Here is a 12,378-nt window from a genome sequence, read left to right on the forward strand (position 1 = left end):
CTGTAACCTGAAGCGTATGTAACCTGAGGTACCACTGTATTTCCCAGAAGTCAAGGTTCCCCCCAAGCCTGCTACATGACCACCCTCTTGTATGGCGTTGGTGCCATCTTAGCAACATAAGCCCCAACACTCACCATCCAAATGCAAGATACAAGGAGAATTGACGCAGTAGAATATTGCAGATGCAGAGATCCTTTGGCCCTCTGGATATGGCAGAGCTACAACTCCCATCATCCTTGACCACTGGCCTGTGTACTAGGGCTGATGGGAGTTGTAGTCCAACATCATCAGAAGGCCCAAAGGATGCCCACACTTTAGACACACCCACACACCATCCCTCCCACTCCTCACCAACTGGGGAAGACCTTGTTGATTTTACTGGGTAGAATCTATCCAGATTTCTATTTCTTTTACAGGTGATTTTATGGGGGGAGGGGGGGTGATGTGGAGGGGGAAACCAGTGCATAAAAGCAATCTTATTTCTCTGCACTGGCTCTCTCATTGCTAAATCCATTACAGACTGCTGCAACTGGAAATCATTTGAAAACGATTTTTCTTCATACCTTATGGCACCCCGGCGAACGTCATTAAAACCCTGCTCTAAAAACCCTGCTCGTTATAGAGCTGTTTTTAATACCTAAAGGGCAAGGAGAGCAAAAGACCTTCCTCCTGCAGTGGGAGAATAAAGATCTTGTGCCGACAAGCAGGAAGCGGCCATTGATATTATGCATTCAGTGCTGTGGGGCAAGGAGGAGCAGGTTGCAGTGGGTGGGCAGGTTTGGCTAAACATCGGGGTGGGATGAGAAAGTGCGGCTCAGCAGCACGGGACTAAACCGAGGTCTGGCAGTTTCTCGGTGCCACAAACACCATGTAGTAATTATACACAGGGTACATCCTCTGAACATGTGCAGAGCGCCCTTCCATGTTCTCTGAGTAGCTGCAGCCACTCTCTGCCGAACAGAGGCACATTCAGAATTAAGGATACCGTATTTTTCGCCCTATAGGATGCACTGGCCCATAGGGCGCACCTCGTTTTGGGGGGGGGGATGAATAAAAAAATATTATTTTCCCCCCAGCCCCCAGAACAGGCTGCTATCCGCAAGCCTTGTGAGCCCAGCGGCAACTCCAGCCGGGCTCGCAAGGCTTGCGGACACCTTCCCGAAGCACGGGGCGTCCTCCGGAGGGCACCCCGTGCTTCGGGCTGCAGGCTGCTGCCCGCAAGCCTTGCGAGGCCGCAGGACCTCCTGCCGGGCTTGCAAGGCTTGAGGATAGCTTCCTGAAGCCTAGAGAGCAAGAGGGGTCGCTGCACACCGACCCCTCTCGATCTCCAGGCTTCAGCGAAAGCCTGCATTCACCCCATAGGACGCACACATATTTCCCCTTCATTTTTGGAGGGGGGAAAGTGCGTCCTATAGGGCGAAAAATACGGTAAATTTTTCAACGCGTTTCTATCACAGAAAACACCCAGGGTAGGTAACAGACCAAACAAACAGTAAAACGTGTCATTGCATACATTGTAGCACTGGCAATAAACAATCAAGCATTAAAAGCAAACCGAAAGCAGAAACAAATAGGAACAAGCAAAATGGTATTAAAACTATGAGTAAATCGACTGCATATGCAGTAGCAGAAGCGAGAAGCAGGCAGCAAAATTCTTAAATGCTTTTGGGGACTAGCCTGAGGGCTCCCTCCCAATATCCTTTTGGTCGTGCATTCGTGATGATTTGTGCTCATGATGGTATGGGGAGGTTATGTGCGGGTCCATATTGTTTGCACCTGCAACAGCCTCTGAGCAAGGGAGATGGCTTTCTTTCCAATCTGTCCTGCAGCTTCGCTGCTAAAATCCTGCAACATTTCATAGCAAAACTGTCAGGGTGTGTGAGAGTTCACCACTTGCGTTGTGCTATAGCACAAGATCGCTCCTCTGAATAACCACGTGGTAAAATAGGGGAAGCACTGCAGAACAACTGATAAATCAGAATGATGTGCGAACTCACGCACCGTGACATGTTGCAAAAAAACAAACAAATCACTAGTCTCACAGAGCTACAATTCTCAAGAATGGTTTGACAGTTGTCCTTCACAGGGAGCTCTGGGAAGCGTGGTTCTGAGACGATGATGATGATGATGATGATGATGATAATACTTTATATAAAGTATTATTATTATTATTATTATTATTATTATTATTATTATTATTATTATTATTACCCTGCCCATCTGGCTGGGTTTCCCCAGTCACTCTGGGCAGAATTTTAAAAACACGGTAAAATATCAAACATTAAAAACTTCCCTAAACAGGGCTGAGAGGGGAAAAGGAATCACCTACCAACTCTCAGTACCCTTAACGAACTACAGTTCCCAGAATCCTTTGAGGGAAGCTGTGACTGTCTGAAGTGGTATCATAATGCTGCAAATGGATGGTATGAAAATGATCTCAGAGAGGCTCTTTTTGGTCATCTTTCTACTGCTGAGTTCACACCCACACCCTACGTTCAAAACACTCTCTTTGACAATTGTGGCTTCCCATCGAGTTACAAGTCCTGTGCACTGTAGTTTTGTGTCCCAATGACTCTCAGCAGCCTTAACAGACTACAGTTCCCAATACTGGGTGGGGGGGGCACAAGGATGCTTTAAATGTAGGGTACAGATGTGACCTTACACATTCACTCTCAGCAGCCGCCCACAGCAATATCTCAGCAAACACCAACAGGAAACGATCTTCTTATAATGTCAGCCTATTGCACGTAAATTAAGCAGCGGCAGATGACTAGAATTGACAAGGAAATGGCCAAAAGCACGGTTGCTCCCCCTGCAACACCACCCCTTTTCTCAAGCTACAGAACCGTTTTTTACCCTGAGATGAGGAGTGGAAAGCAACTGCAGCAGCTCTTTTTCGTCATTATTCATTGGCGTAGTCTGCAATTCCTCTATAACCTTAAAGAGAAAGAGAGAGAGAGAGAGAGAGAGAGAGAGAGAGAGAGAGAGAGAGAGAGATATCATCCATGCACAAGGCAGCATCTTATTTTTCCCTTGCATTTTCAGGTCAATGTTTTGCTAACCTCAGTGCAAGCACATGTCGACGTCCACCTCTGCGGCATATATAAAACTCCCTGCAAAGGTACACAAGGCTGGGAAGTAATCCAGGAGCACAGAAAGCTCCGATGTTCCATCGACCTCAATAACTCATATACACTAGGCATGGGGAACCTGCGGTTCTCCAGATTTTGTGGGACTCCAACTCCCATCACACCTACCCAGCACAGCCAATGGTCAGGGGTTATGGGAGGTATAGTTCAGGAACCTCTGGAGGGCAAAGGATTAGCCATCCCTCATCTCCCCTGGCTGTCCATGGCTTGAGTATTTTTTTTTAGCCCTGCCTGGAGATAACAACATATGCAGCCTGCCGAATCAGACCAAGAGGAGCAAAGTGGCTGCAAAGGCCCCTCTGGGAATTTGCACGCTTGCATAGTCCCACTAAGCAATTGTTTGGTTTAGCGTGATGTGTCTACCTGGCCCATGTGTGCTACTAAATGAGAACAGAGACTAAGGTTGTGTACACACCATATATTCAAAACATACACACCCACACACACACCAAATAATACTAGGAGCTGTAGTTTGTTCCCAGGATTACATGGGGGAAGAAGGAAATGTACGGTCTGTAATAATAATAATAATAATAATAACAACAACAACAATAATAATAACAATAACAATAATTTATTATTTATACCCCGCCCATCTGGCTGGGTTTCCCCAGCCACTCTGGGCAGCTCCCAACAGAATTAATGACAATAATCAAAAAAAGTGATAAAACATCAGACATTAAAAACTTCCCTAAATAGGGCTGCCTTCAGATATCCTCTAAAAGTCAAGTGGTTGTTTATTTCCTTGACATCTGGTGGGAGGGCGTTCCACAGGGTGGGCGCCACTATCGAGAAGGCCCTCTGCCTGGTTCCCTGTAACCTCACTTCTTGCAGTGAGGGAACCGCCAGAAGGCCCTTGGAACTGGACCTCAAGTGTCTGGGCTGAATGATGGGGGTGGAGCCACTATCGAGAAGGCCCTCTGCCTGGTTCCCTGTAACCACACTTCTTGCAGTGAGGGAACCGCCAGAAGGCCCTTGGAACTGGACCTCAAGTGTCTGGGCTGAATGATGGGGGTGGAGCCACTATTGAGAAGGCCCTCTGCCTGGTTCCCTGTAACCACACTTCTTGCAGTGAGGGAACCGCCAGAAGGCCCTTGGAACTGGACCTCAAGTGTCTGGGCTGAATGATGGGGGTGGAGCCACTATCGAGAAGGCCCTCTGCCTGGTTCCCTGTAACCACACTTCTTGCAGTGAGGGAACCGCCAGAAGGCCCTTGGAACTGGACCTCAAGTGTCTGGGCTGAATGATGGGGGTGGAGCCACTATCGAGAAGGCCCTCTGCCTGGTTCCCTGTAACCACACTTCTTGCAGTGAGGGAACCGCCAGAAGGCCCTTGGAACTGGACCTCAAGTGTCTGGGCTGAATGATGGGGGTGGAGCCACTATCGGGAAGGCCCTCTGCCTGGTTCCCTGTAACCACACTTCTTGCAGTGAGGGAACCGCCAGAAGGCCCTTGGAACTGGACCTCAAGTGTCTGGGCTGAATGATGGGGGTGGAGCCACTATCGGGAAGGCCCTCTGCCTGGTTCCCTGTAACCACACTTCTTGCAGTGAGGGAACCGCCAGAAGGCCCTCGGAGCTGGACCTCAAGTGTCTGGGCTGAATGATGGGGGTGGAGCCACTATCGGGAAGGCCCTCTGCCTGGTTCCCTGTAACCACACTTCTTGCAGTGAGGGAACCGCCAGAAGGCCCTCGGAGCTGGACCTCAAGTGTCTGGGCTGAATGATGGGGGTGGAGACTGTGTGTATGCTTTGGGGAAATGATGCTCCAGTCAAAATATAAAATCCCATCTTTGCTAGGTGAGGAAAGGGTTAGGCACTCTGTGAGGTTATATCTCTGCTTGCCCAGGTGGGAAGGGTAACAATAGGAAGCTAATCCTTATCACTTCCTCCCACCTGAGGAACACTTCCTTTCTCACCATGCAGATGTATAGGCTCCATCTTTGGTCTAAACCAGGGTTTCCTAAACTTGGGTCTCCAGGTGTTTTTGGACTACAATTCCCACCATCCATAGCTAGGAGGACCATGGGTCAGGGGTGATGGGAATTGTAATCCAAAAACAGTTGAAGACCCACGTTTGGGAAAACTGTGGCCTAAACCAATTATTTTTTAATCCAAAATGTGGCATTCAGGAGCCAAAACGTTCAAGTCGCAAGGCGTTCGTCAACCAAGGTACGGCTGTATATTTTTGACTCTGCTAAACTAGATGCTAAGTGGAAAGATAACAAATAAGTAATATATCCTATCCTACCTTCCAAATCCATCCCAACATATGCAGCATAAGAGGGCATATTACATGCTGGGTAGAACAACTATAGTACATGAGATTCACTTACTCCTGGATATAAGACTATAGAAAGAAAAAAGCGTAGGCCTGTCTGGAGGCGGTGTTGCTCGGTTATGGCAAAGGCACCAGAGTCTAATAAATTATAAATTGCGCAACATTCTGCAGAGAGAGAGATCTCAGATGGAAACATTGCAAAGTTACTCTCTGCAGCACCATCAAATCACTAGAAAAAAAGGTGGCAGGGATCAGTTAACACAGGGGTCGGCAAGCTTTTCTGCCGGTGGGCTGCATCGCCCGTTCACAGGAGCGCATGCACCTGTGCGCATGCACACACGACCACCACTCTTTCCCCACTGACTTTTGGAGCCATTGCAGCAGAGCAGGCGGCATCTGCTATTTCCTATTGGCTGCAGGAGCTTCTTGCAGCCATTGGGAAGTCAGTCCCCGTGCGGAGCTAATCTGGCGTACCACGCCAGTTTAGCTCTGTGCAGGGACTGACCCAGCGGGTGGCAAGGGCCAGGGGCCGGTATAACGACCCCCTCGGGCTGTATCTGGCCCATGGACCATAGTTTGCCTACTGCTGAGTTAACACCACAATGCCAAATAAAAGTTGCAGCTTGTGCATAGCAACAGATTCCAGTCGAGTCAGGAGGGAGGTGGGTGTGTTTTATCATCACAAGTAGGGCTGGGCGATAACTGGTTTTCAATACAGTGGTACCTCAGGTAACATACACTTCAGGTTACAGACTCTACTAACCCAGAAATAGTGCTTCAGGTTAAGAACTTTGCTTCAGGATGTGAACAGAAATCCTGCTCCGGCGGCGCAGCAGCAGCAGGAGGCCCCATTAGCTAAAGTGGTGCTTCAGGTTAAGAACAATTTCAGGTTAAGAACGGACCTCCTGAACAAATTAAGTATTTAACTCAAGGTACCACTGTATTGTGATATATCACCAGCTAAATATCACGACATATTGATATGTCCAAAAAATTGAAATAAGGAAGGAACTACGCAGAGGCGAACAGGACAATGTCCTGGCAACTGCTGCTACTTGTCTAAAATGGATAAATGATACTATCAATCACCTCATGGTTACTTTCAGCAGCAGGCAAGTCAAAATGCATCCCTGCAGGACTTTGGGTTTGGGGCTTGGCTACCAAATGGTGGTATTTAGGACAATCTGCAGAGGCAGTATCAACAGTGGCGGGGGGGTGGTATTAGAAGCAGCAGCAGCCTATGAAGCCTCACCACAGCAGTCAGAGGCAGTGGCAGTAGCAGCGGCCTGCGAGGCCTTGTGGTGGCAGCAAGAGACGGTGGCAGAAGCAGAGGTGGCCTGCAAGGCCTCACTGAGGCAGGTTGCCACAGCTTCTGCCACTACCTCCCACTACCGCCAAGAGGACTTGCAGGCCACCGCCACTTCTTGCAAACAACAGCGAGGCCTCGCTAACCCCTTATAGACTTTTCATGTGGGGTGGTAGAACTTATGCCATCTGCGTTTGAAGCAAGACTTTATCAGCCACGACCCAGCCATTCTTGTGGCTCCTCTGCCCTGACAAGAGTTTCTGGCTACCACAAAAGTCTTCAGGGTTCGGTAAGTGGGGTGGGGGCCTTGGCAGGTGAGCAGTGGTGCCAAACCCCAACGCCAGCCCTGAACACACAAGCTCAGAAGGAGGCAACGCTTGCATTTTCAGCTAGACACTTACATCTTCAGCTAGAGCTGAGGCGCTGTGCAGAACTGGGACCGGGCTCTGCCTTTCATAATGGCACAACTTTTCGTGAATCTGAAACAGAAGGCAGACACAAACACATACAAAATATAATGTTCAAGCGGCGGTCATTTAAATGGGGCAGGGTCAGAACCAGGCACTGAGATGTACAACGCACTATAGGCCAAAACACAAGCGCCAAAGACATTTGGAGACAGGCACTTTTGTCACAGAATCGTAGAGGTGGAAGGGACCATACGGGTCATCTAGTCTGACCCCCCTGGAACACAGGAATATTTTGCCCAATGTGGGGCTCGAACCCACAACCCGTGCTCTACTGACTGAGGTACCATATTGATGATACCTGTTGATATGCTAAAGCCACAAGCCTCTGAGCCAAAACAGGCAAGCGGAAGCACTTGGTCTTAGAGAAAACATAGATATAGTGGACTTAGAAGAAACATGGTGGAACTGGGAGAACTGGGAGATCCAAAGCGAAAAGGCCTTCTTCCCTGTAGCCACCTGTCACATCTCAGATGGCGGAAAAACCTGGAGGAGTGTTGGAAGAGCAATAGCAGGGATGATTCGGTATGTTACTTAAGGGTTAATTCTGTTAGCATTAAAGTAGGCTGGCTGATGATGATGATGATGATAATTTATAATTTATACCCCGCCCATCTGGCTGGGTTTCCCCAGCCACTCTGGGCTGCTTCCAACAAAATATTAAAATACAGTAGTCCATCAAACATTAAAAGCTTCCCTAAACAGGGCTGGCTTCAGATGTCTTCTAAAAGCCTGGTAGTTGTTGTTCTCTTTGACATCTGGTGGGAGGGCGTTCCACAGGGCGGGTGCCACTATCAAGATGGTCCTCTGCCTGGTTCCCTGTAACTTGGCTTCTCACAGTGAAAGAACCGCCAGAAGGCCCTCGGCACTAGACCTCAGTGTCTGGGTAGAACGGTTGGGGTGAAGACGCTCCTTCAAATATACGGGACCGAGGCCATTTAGGGCTTTAAAGGTCAGCACCAGCACTTTGAATTGTGCTCAGAAACATACTGGGAGCCAATGTAGGTCTTTCAAAACCGGTGTTATATGGTCTCGGCAGCCGCTCCCAGTCACCAGTCTAGCTGCCACATTCTGGATTAGTTGTAGTTTCCAGCAAAGGGGGTGGGGACAGCAGGCGGGGTTGCTTAGCTACCAGGCAGAGCAGCATGATCTCTAGTGAGGCAGCATGTGCTCTGATTGGCTGTGAAGTTCTGAGAAAGTTTTCCTCTGAATGTTTAGTGGAATGTCTCCCTGCTATGTAGGGCAGGCCTATGTGGGGACATATATGTGGAGAAGGTATAAGCCAGAGCTGTGTCAGGACAGAGGAGCCACAAGAATGGCCGGGTAGCGGCTGATGTAGTCTCGCCTCGGCAGCTAAGCAGGCCTGGCCAGGCTGGGAAGTCCACTAATGCCTGGGACTGAGCATGGAAAGCTCTTAGAAATGCTCAGAAAATAATAATAATAATAATCTGTGCATCAGACTGGACGGCATCCAACAAATGAGAACACAACACAGTATCAAACATAAAAAAACTTATCTATACAGGGCTGCCTTCAGATGTCTTCTAAAAGTCAGATAGTTATTTATTTCCTTGGCACTGCTGGGAGGGCACCCAATAAACACTCTCTTGGTTACATCGCAATGTCCAACTTTTTTAGTTCAGGGGTTCGAAAAACAGCTCCCTTGGCTGAATGAAAGGCCAATTGGGAACCGGGCAGTTCAGAGTATTTACCTTCATTAAATAGCTGAGACTCCTCTCGCTGAAGATGTCTCTGAGGAACACCATTTCCTCCTTGTGGTTGGAGTCCGGTCTCAGCTGGGACGTCAGGAGGGCGAGGGTCTCGTGCAAACCTGTCAGAGAAACGCAGAAGGAAATCACTGGGGGTACTGGTTATCCAGTGCTTTTGAAAAGCACAGCCAGAGCTGTAGGCCAAGTCTTCGTGGCAGCTTATGCCACAGGTAAAGCAGAAAATGAGAAACCAGGGTTGGGGTGGGGAGCAGGGGCATAGCTGTCAAGTGTCCTTTATTTGGAGGGACAGTCCCTTATCCCAGCGCCATGTCCTGCTGCTGTGACTTACTGATAGATGTCCCTTAAATTTCCCAGGTTTCAAAGGAAGCAGCTCCTCTCCCTCCCTCCCTGCCGGCCAGGGAGGAGGGAGGCTCCAACTGTGTTGCTTGGCTGCCTGGCCCGCCCCCCTCCGGCCTGCTCTCACCAGCCTCGGCCCCCTCCCCACCCGGATTGATGGGAGCCTTGGGCCCTTCCACCGCCATCCTCCTTGCAGCAGCCGAACTGAGCGTCTCTGCCTGGGGCCTCCCCTCTGCCCTACGCCACCTCTCCCACTAGGCTGTACTGCGGCTGTGCCGCCAAAGGACCTGAATGAGATGGGCAGCCTGGCATGGTCTATGAATTGATGAGGAACCTTGAGAGGAGAGCGAGGGCAGCCATAGAGAAAGCAGTTCAGAGAGAGGAGGAGGAGGAGGAGGAGGAGGAGGAGGAGGCGTGGGCAGGTGTTCCAAGGGCTACAAGGGAAGGTCCACAAGCGCTTCTCCCAAAATTTGTAGTGGTAGACTAGCATAGATGGACTGATCTGCGGGTTTATTTTGGGCTCTATCCCCCCCTTCCTCCCACCCCACCTGATGGAATTGAGAGCTGCAGATGGAGCACGAGAGAAAAGATACAGAACTGCAGCAGCATCTTTGTAGCTTGGACTTCGTTTTGCACGAAAAGTGGTTGCTGCTTGTAGTTATTTAATTGCAGTGTTTCATCAGCTGGTATCTTGAGCAGCAACCTCTGGAAATGAAGGGCTAAAAACTGGCGCTACTCTCCAAAATTATCTGGTCCCTTTTAACTGGTTGACTAAAATCCCTTATTTTGGCTGCTGGTCCCTTATTTTCAAGGCTGCTCGTCCCTTATTTTCAAATCTGTAAGTGGACAGCTATGAGCAGGGGACCCTGGTCTATTAGGGTAAATGGGGCTCTGCCCCACCAAACACAGCCAGCCCTTACTTACCAATGGGTCCAGAGGATGGATCTAATAATAATAATAATAATAATAATAATAATAATAATAATTTGTTCATTTATACCCCACACATTTCGCTGGGTTTCCCCAGTCACTCTGCACTCCTAAGGGCAGATTGATGCCATACACCTAAAGCACAAGACTCCCAAAGAATCCTGGGAACCGTATTTCCCTCCTCATAGAGCTACAACTGCTAGCACCCTTATCTTACTACAGTTCCCAGGATTCTTTGGGGAAAGGCATATGCTTTAAATGTGCACTGGATGTGGTAGAAATTTATGATGCGAATCTCAGTATTGCCCTTACAGAATTCCTTTGGTTGTTGTTGTTTTCTAGTCTACCAGCCACTGAATCCTGGTTTTATAGTTTTAGCTCAGTCTTATTTTCATCGTTATTGTGTTTCTGAGAAGACTTCAATTAAGCAGCATATGAATTGTCAAAATAATAATCATAATAACAACAATAATGGCAATACCTGAACCTCCCTCCTGATATAAAACCTGAGGTAAAAATGTGGGAAACTGATGAGAAAAAATGAGAAACTGTGAAAAACTGAAATTGACAGACTGAAATTGAAATGGACAGCTCTTCCACCAGCCTCACAAACCTGTCTGTGGAGAAACTATATGTTAAAACAATGTTTTAAGACCATGTAAAATGATGCCATAAACTCAAAGCTATGTTCTTTTCTCTGTAGAGATTGTATTGTATGATAAAAAATAGAAAATAAAAGAAATTGACAGATTCAGCCATAACTACCTGTAAACCACCCTAGGGATTTCTACTGGAGCACAACAAAAGAGAACCAGTGTTGTGTGATGGTTAGGACCTGGGAGGTTAAGGGTTCAAATCCTCACTCAACCATTAAGCTAGCTGGGTGAACTTGGGTCAGTCCTTGCCTCTCAGCCTAACTTCCTCACAGAGTTGTTGTGAGTATAAAATGCAGGGGAAGAACTATGTACGCCACCTTGAGCTCCTTGAGGAATGGAGAGGCACAAATGCAATAAATAAATAAAAATATTACAAATATATTAATGGTATGTTACTGTTTATCTGTTACGCCTTTACGGTGCTCTGAGCCAGGTTTTCAAACAAACATGGCTCTAATATAGCACCCTATTAAAACAGTTTAAGAATGTACTAAATCAGCAGAAGGTTCCTTACCTGAATCTTCTGACAGGACAGGCATGGCTTATTCCTCACTCAGCTACCTAGAGTGGATGATGAATTATCAGCCCGAATGATGGACTCACCCTCAGGGGTTATGGGCCCAGAATGTCTAGAGTCACAGAAACAGACAGATATGAATTGCTTTTGCATATTTGATCAGGAAAGGCTGGAAATGTAGTTATTATTATTATTAGTATTATTATTCAACAAGAGGTGGAGTTGTGCCTTGTTCCTGGGCTGGGTAGACTTTGACCATCCCAGTGTTGCTAGACTCTAATCAGCACCAGCCAGCATGGCCCATGGGAGTTGTAGTTCATCAACCTCTAGACCAGTGTTTCTCAACCTGTGGGTCCCCAGATGTTGTTGGACTACAACTCCCATCATCCCTGAGCTCTGGCCTTGCTAGCTAGAGGTGATGGGAGTTGTAGTCCAACAACATCTGGGGACCCACAGGTTGAGAACCGCTGCTCTAGAGGGTCACAGGTTTCCCCCACCCCTGCCTTATTCAGATATTGCTGGCCATCTTTGTTTCCTCAGAATTCCTACTATGCTTCAGTTGTCAAACTTAATCCGTTCCAGAAGCCTGCTCGGCTTCTGAAATGTTCGACAACCGAGGCACAGCTTCCGATTGGCTGAAGGAGCTTCCTGCACTCAAGTGGAAGCTGCATCAGACGTTCGGTTTCCGAAAAACGTTTGAAAACCAGAACACTAACTTATGGATTTTCGGTAACCAAAACGTTCGGTAACGGAGGCGTTCTGGAGCCGAGGTCTGACTGTATTTGGAAAGAGACAGTTGCTCGGGGAGCAGTCAGTCAGGCTGGCCTCACAGCCCAACCAACACAATCTGAAAGACCAGAAACCTAAAGACGTGGACTCCAGGAGGGTACAGCCACAAAGCAGAAGGAACTGGTGCTTGGGACTGCAGCCTCATAACGCAAGCCTGTGGGTGCCTACTGCGTGCCAAGTAAATATGCATGGGACTGCATCCTTAACGTCATTTCCCACTC

At 48.2% G+C, this 12,378-nt stretch overlaps 1 protein-coding gene across 6 annotated transcripts in view; it reads right to left on the reverse strand.

Annotated features, from left to right (window-relative positions):
• Positions 1-12,378, reverse strand: part of MPP3 (MAGUK p55 scaffold protein 3) — an 89,001-nt gene that overhangs the window by 65,571 nt on the left and 11,052 nt on the right. For all 6 annotated transcript variants that reach the window (XM_083709445.1, XM_083709448.1, XM_083709447.1 and 3 more), the window contains exons 2-5: positions 11,366-11,480; positions 8,912-9,030; positions 7,134-7,211; positions 2,857-2,937 (exon numbers count right to left, since the gene is read on the reverse strand). In XM_083709445.1, coding sequence (XP_083565571.1) covers positions 2,857-2,937; positions 7,134-7,211; positions 8,912-9,030; positions 11,366-11,390 — 303 coding nt within the window. In that variant the 5' untranslated portion in view covers positions 11,391-11,480. The remainder of the gene's footprint in view (positions 1-2,856; positions 2,938-7,133; positions 7,212-8,911; positions 9,031-11,365; positions 11,481-12,378) is intronic.

This window comes from Podarcis gaigeae (assembly GCF_964106915.1).
Source record: "Podarcis gaigeae genome assembly, chromosome: 13".
NCBI classification, from domain to species: Eukaryota; Metazoa; Chordata; class Lepidosauria; order Squamata; family Lacertidae; genus Podarcis; species Podarcis gaigeae.